Raw genomic sequence first — 7,309 nt, 5'->3', positions numbered from 1 at the left:
GCCTGTCCTTTCCCTGCCATCCAGTCCCTGGCGCTCCTGGAAAAGGTCTCGGCATCCATAATTGGTCAGACATGCTGCGTGTGGAAGACTATGGAATGGTGTGGAATTTCACCCTCTTCTGGAAACGTGACCTTCACAAGTGACCTTTAGGGCGATGAATCTGCAGTCTGTTTGATGGAAGATAACGAACATAAACAAGGTAGATCCCAACACACAGGCTGACGGGGTAAATATAAACATAGTCGTCCTGCCTCTGCCTGGCCAAAAAAAAAGGTTTGGCCACCACCTGGATTTAACCGAGCCTCCCATTGGATAATTATTTCAGGTTCTACTACAGTAAGGTCTACTTGGCTCAGGAACATAATGTGCCCAAAGAATGAGGTCAGCTGACTACGCTACCTAAATATACTGAATGACCAGATTATTCCATCAATGGGATTTGTCTTCCCTGGTGGCACGGGCGTATTCCAAGATGACAATGCCAGGGTTCATCAGGCTCAAATTGTGAAATAGTGGCTCTGGGACAATGGGACACTATTTTCACACATGGATTGGCCAACACAGAGTCCAGACCTTAACTACATTGAGAAGCTTTGGGAATGCGCTGGACAAGACTTTGCCCAGTGGTCCAAATCTCCCGTCATCAATACAAGATCTTGGCGAAAGATTAATGCAACACTGGACGGAAATAAATGTTGTGACAATGCAGAAGCTGGTGGAAACAACGCTACAGCAAATGCGTGCCGTAATCAAAGCTAAAGGCGGTCCAACAAAATAGATAGATAGATAGATGGATAGATAGATAGATGGATAGATAGATAGATAGACAGATAGATAGATAGGCATTGTGTTGTCATCGATGCATTCCTTCACATTGAATGTCTATTTTGTGCACTCTACTCTGTAGACTTAGAGGTAGGGATATACAGTAGTAAGCACAAAAGACATAAATATTCATGTTTAAGAATTCTCTGTCTAAAAAATAGCCCATTTAGTATACATCTGTTTAGCTGACAGCTTGTGTTGAGAAAAGGACATGACTATGATTGATTTGCATGCCTAATGAACCTCACCACTGCCGCGCTGGCCATTCAGTATGTGTATGTGTGTGCAAGAGTAAAACTTCAGATAAATAAATAAATAAATGAATAAATAAATAAATAAATAAAAATAGCCTGGGTGTTTCCGAAGTTTTGAGGAGACCAATCTATAGCGCTCTATAATCAGTTCTGTGGCACCCTCATCCATCTTCAATAACGCTTCGTGATTTGGTTCAGCATCTCGCCAACACCCCTCGCCTCAAACTCTCTGTCTCACACACACACACACACACACACACACACACACACACACACACACACACACACTTTTTGTCTAACACCCCCTCAATCATCCAGCCATTTCCCCCGCACAATGATGAGCCATCGCATTGATTTCAATCTGCCATTGCTGAAGCTGCAGTTTCTCACTAGCCCAATGAGCTGCTGATTTCCAACTCAAAAACACACACACACACAGACACACACACACACACACACACACACACACACACACACACACACAGCTGAGACAGCAGCTACACACACACACACACACACACACACACACACACACACACACACACACACACACACACACACACATGTACACACACGCCAGGCAGCACACACACACAGCAGAGAAAGCAGCTACACATACTGTACACACACACACACACACACACACACACACACACACACACACACACACACACACACACACACACACACACACGCGCAGCAGTGACAGTGGCTACACACACACACACACACACTCAGCAAACTATGGAACTGCGCCCTGAAGACTGCACAGCCAGAAGTGTAATTAAAATGGTTTGGTCAGCACACATTGCCAGTTTCATGGTCACCCCACAGCCATTTTGTCTGCTCTTGGCCTGGCCTGGGCGGCATTCTGAAGCTGTCCAGTTGCAGAAGCTTGTGGAAACACTGCCACAGCGAATGTGTGCCGTAATCAAAGCTAAAGGCCACAGAACAATCAGGTATGTGGCCCAACAGGCTACGGTGGCCACAGCACAATCAGGTCTATGGCCCAACAGCACAATCAGGTCTATGTATCCTTGGGGACCCGGTTCAAGTCCACCCTGGGTCATTTCCCAAACCCACCCTATCTCTCTTTCCCACCCCCACCTCTCTCTCTCTATATAGCCTATATGAAAAAATAGGTTACCAAAACAAAAGGTTGCTGTAGATGGGAATTTTAGAAATCATATCATAGAAATAATATAGCCTTGATTATACTACAGAAAACACTAGTGTCACCATTCCTTTTCCTCAAGGTTTGCCACCTGACATTCTTGAAATAAAATATCCGTTCAGGTACTAAAAATACATTAAAATAGGCTAGACCTATACGTGAATGTTCCGAGCCTATACAGCGATGTTATTACCCTAGGATGCTCCAGGGCGGCTAAACCTCCACGTTCTTGCATAACCAGAGAGCGTAAACAGAAACAGTAGCCTCTACTAACCACACAGACTAGCCTACACACCCTGTCCCCCGGCCCTCCTGCTCACCATGGCAACTCGAGCAGGCAGACGGAGCGCACAAGACGCCCGCTTTGGTTCCTCGTTTATCGGCTTGTTCTGCATTCGGAGCGTCTGGTCATGCGCTAGTGCACGAACCGGTCTCTGCCGGGAATAACGTCTAATGTCTAGAAGTGCACTGCACACCAACGTATAACGCAAACATAAGGCTGTGCGAGTCTGTCTTCTGTCTCTTGCATCAACTTTTTCATCTTGTGTTAGGAAAAACTTCATTCACTTAAATAAGCATAGGCTAACCGTTTGTAGGCCTAGCCTCTAAACTTTGATTAACGACTGGTTGATTCATTTCAGCCTACTTGTTCTTTATATGCCATGCCATCCATGTAGTTGATTAAAGTGTGGTGCTTGCTACACAACCATATGGGCAACTAGGTAAATAAATACGGAGATACTTTACCAAGTCCAAGTCCGACTATGAGACGTCCAACCAGAAGGGTCTCCTTATTAGGGGCGGCGCTCATCACAACACTGCCCAGGGAAAAGATGAAACTAGCCAACAGGATGCACACCCTCCGCCCGAAAACTCCGTTGAGGAAGCCGCCAGCGAGCGCTGACATCGCCGCGGCGGCTATCGCGCTCGACACCAAGACCTCCTGCCACAGGAAACTCAGATTCATCTCCCGCTTGATCAGCAGTATCGCTCCCGACACCACCCCGGTGTCGTAGCCGAAGAGGAACCCTCCCAGAGCGGAGAACGCCGCCAGGACGTACACGGACGCGGGCGTGACATCTTGCTGGAACTGCTTGCGAGCCGCTCGCTCCAGGTCTCCGGTGGAGGTAGCGGGTGCCGCTGCGGGCACTGTTCCCTGACTGCTGATGCTCGCGTTAGACGGTGTCTTGATGAGGCTCCGCTCTCCCCCATCGTTAACTTTTCTCCACCTGTCGCCTATTGCGTTGCTCATGTTCCGTAGGTTGTAATCATGGTCGGGTAATTTTCGGGACATAAGTGAAGTCACGTAAAACGTGCACAAGACTTGTAGGCTCTTTTGAGTTTGAACGACTGTATTTTTTTTGCGAGAAGTGAACGTCCTAAAGCGCAGCAATGAGGAGAATGCAGGCCTACCTTTATCACGCAAGCTTAAATTGATCTCGCAAACAGACGCGCTCAGCGTGTGTAAACTTCTTCGTCTGTTGCGCTCAACTACATCCCAGTGGTACAGTGCTTACGCGGCGATGGAGAGTTGTGGCAAAGGTGGGATTGGAGGGAGTCGACTTCACTCGTCACTGTCAGCGTCTGTGTGACGCAAGGACGCTTCACATCCATGTTTCTCATTGAGCGTGTATGCTAAAAGGCAGATCTGGTCGACGGTCATCATTTATTCTGCAGTGAAAATAATATTCATACATTGTTCTCTCTCTCTCTCCTGTTTCGATTGCACGTCTTATTATATGCTAAAATGGCAATGAGCTAGACAAACAATAACAATAAGTCTATGTGATCTGCAGCTTGTACAGTAGGCTACCTCACAATTGTCTGTTAGGCCTTGGCTGTAGCTTGTTCTCCACTCAACCCTTAAAGTGAATGTTGACCACCCTAATTGGAAATCCTGATTGAAATTAGAATATTTTATTTTTACCTATACATACTGTAACACAAATACATATTCAACTGCTCTTCATACTGTGCTTATGTCAAATAGCCTACTCTTACTTTATTATTTTATTCTTATTTTTTACTATATGTTACTGTTACTTCACGGTACATAATATATCTGTCTAAAAGGTTCATAGCCTACTAAATATCCATATCTATCCTGTTTTTTTAAACGATATTTCTGCTCCTTCACTGCATATATCTATATTAGTTGTAGCCTACTACTCTTATAATATTATCTATATTATTTTATATTCTATATTATGTTATTAGTTTATATTCTATAGCATATATCTATATTATTTGTAATGTTACTGCTCCTACACTGCACATACTGTACATGTTGTTACATGACTGGTCTTCCTGCATATCCATATTAGTTCTGCTCTTATGAGGCTACTGCTAATAAAGTGCACACATTTATAGTGATATTTAATTTATATTACTGTAAACCATTAGCCTGGAAAATCCAGACCCTGGTAATCTTTCAGATTAAGTAATGGCCCAACTCTTAAGTAATTATTAAGTAATTATGTAATGGCCCAACTCGAGGGGAGGCACCAAGCATGCATTTGAAAATCTCAATGCACACAATTGGATAACAGTACAGCCCATGTTTACTCTGACTGATTCCGGACTTTGACGCAATCGGGTAACACTACGACCAATGTTTACTGACTTTGAACGTTGCAGCGCTGTCGTCATCAGTTTAGCCCGCCTTTGGCCCACCTATATCAGATACAGCGATTTGATCGGTTACCCCCGATGGTTGTGATGAATGTAACGTGCATCATTGCTTGTTGTCAGTGTATCTTGCAGACACAATTCAAATTGTGCTCTCGCAAGAACTCTGGATTTCCAGGGTAGTAAAACCATACCAGTATACAGTATATAACTGTATACTGACTGCACTGCACTATACTGTTTACACTGCCGCTACTGTGGGTATCATATTGCACTTTTCTGCTTTTTTGCAACTGTATTCCGTTGTCTCTGTACTTGTACTCTGAACAATCACAATGAAGTTAAATCTAATCTAATCTAGAGAGTGAGTAGCGATTGGAAGCACATATAAATTTGCATTTATTTGAGCGATATTTTCATAAATGTCTTAAAAGTATAACATATGTGAGGGTGTTGGAAGGAGTCTCAGCCAAAGTATGCAATCGGTTATGTCAAAGATACTTAAATACCAATGCTTAAAATGCTTTTTCAACCGTCTCTGGTTATGTTTACCATCAATGAATCATTCCATGGCAAAAAAGAAGAAAACTGAAAACCTGTCGATCCAGGCGCTGTCTGTTTCAGGAACCTGTTGTATTTTACTAGTATGTTTGGCTAGTGCGCTCTCTTGTGGACAGACTTAGCTATTACATTAATGGTGAGAAATTAGATACATTTTCTGAGTCCATTGTCTCGCTGTTTCCCCCTCTGTTGGCAGCATTTTTAAACATCCAAAACCTACAGAAAACAGGGATCCAAGGCAGGATTTTCTTCTCAGAAAAAAACCCTCAGACCCTAGTCTTCAGCAGTGAATATTCTACTGAAACGGCTCTTGTCTTGTCTGTGACTGAAGCATTGAGAGGAGTTACAGTAAGGCCCCTGCTAAACCATCATATTCACGACTTCCTTTAAACAAATATCCATTATTAACAGTAATGATGCCGCTGGAACCTAAACACATGTTAGAGTTGAGGAGTAATGGTAAGTATTGTGAGGACTGGTTAATATTACCCCATAAAATGTAGAGAGAGAGCCTCCAGAGAAAGAATGGTCTCCTCCAGGAGAATGTGCGAGCAGAAGGCAGAGCCATGAGCAGAGATGAGCCAAAGAGAAGAGAGATGAATCCAAATTCTACTACTGAGACCATTTTACTTATTGCACCGAGACCATTAAAGTGTAACTGCACCCTAAAATATGTTTTTTGAGCTGTTGATTGATTGAAATTACTCATATTACAAGGGTTAATATGGACAAAAAAATCGTGTTTCCCAAGAAAAGTAACATTTTGTATGATTTTGTATTGGAGATATAGCTCTCCGTGCCTTCTACAGGTTGAAACATCCCATGGCATTTTGGTCCAAAATGCTGACGTAGTCCTGCACTTCTCTGGCCACTCTACGTCACCGGGTAGTTACAAATTAGGAATGAAACGGCCCAACACCTGCTACCCTGATTACCTGTGATAAGCCATGTCTGCAGCACTCATTCCCAGATTGACACGAAATCATCATGGTTTGTGTGTGCCCCTCCCTTCCAAATTTCAGAACGTCCCGCCCATTTTGAAAGCCTTTTTCTGAAATGTGAAGTGGGTGGAGTTATGGGGTGCAGTTACACTTTAAACTTAAAATGTGAAGTGGGTGGAGTTATGGGGTGCAGTTACACTTTAAACTTGAACTGGAGTTTAGGCCTCTCTCCATGAACCTAAAGAGGAGAGGGAGTGAGGAGGAACAGCAGCGGGCAGCAAACCAAATGGCAACTGAAACTGCGGTCATTTGCCACACGTCCAGGATGTACTGTAAACGTCCATGTCACGGAATACTTCTCGCAAGATTCGGTCCAGCAGCATAGAAAACCAGTCACTGCCGAAGATATCCTGCCAAATACGCACGCACACACACACACACACACACACACACTTAAAGACATACTACTCTAGCAAAAACAACACACACAGGCCACCACAAACACACAATCACACACTGTACAGTGATAGAGGCTCTTCTAGAGATCCTGTCCATACCATCATTTTCAACTATTAGCCGCAGCTTATACATTGATTTTGAAAATATTCTTCAGCTATGAGGTTAGTTGAAAAAGATGAAGCAAAACATGCATTTATGTAAATGTACTGTAGCTAGTAGCCTTATGTTTTATTCAGATTTGCATTTGCATGTCTCTCAAACTAACCCAGCAGGAAACATATCCTTTGTTTAAAGGTGGAATCTGTGACTTTGATGAAAGGTGGATATTGGAGAACCACCAGTCTACACCCATCCCCCTTCTGTATGCCTGAAGCAACATGTTGATCAGACAGGTGAACATTGTTTGTCAGCAAACAAATTGGTTTCTCAAATCAGATCCTTCTCAGCAATGTGGGCATCAGTAACTA

The 7,309-nt window shown here is 43.6% G+C and overlaps 1 protein-coding gene across 1 annotated transcript in view; it reads right to left on the bottom strand.

The window, feature by feature from the left end:
* The window catches only part of LOC134062386 (proton myo-inositol cotransporter-like), an 89,498-nt gene extending 85,736 nt beyond the window's left edge, over positions 1 to 3,762 (bottom strand). The window contains exon 1 of the mRNA XM_062518372.1: positions 3,001 to 3,762. Within this exon, the coding sequence (XP_062374356.1) occupies positions 3,001 to 3,547 (547 nt within the window). The 5' untranslated portion in view covers positions 3,548 to 3,762. The remainder of the gene's footprint in view (positions 1 to 3,000) is intronic.
* Positions 3,763 to 7,309: the final 3,547 nt, after the last annotated feature.

The sequence above is a fragment of the Sardina pilchardus genome, chromosome 17 (assembly GCF_963854185.1).
Source record: "Sardina pilchardus chromosome 17, fSarPil1.1, whole genome shotgun sequence".
NCBI lineage: Eukaryota > Metazoa > Chordata > Actinopteri > Clupeiformes > Clupeidae > Sardina > Sardina pilchardus.
The sequence above is the reverse complement of the archived record's forward strand: the minus strand, read 5'-3'. Positions and strand labels throughout refer to the sequence as shown.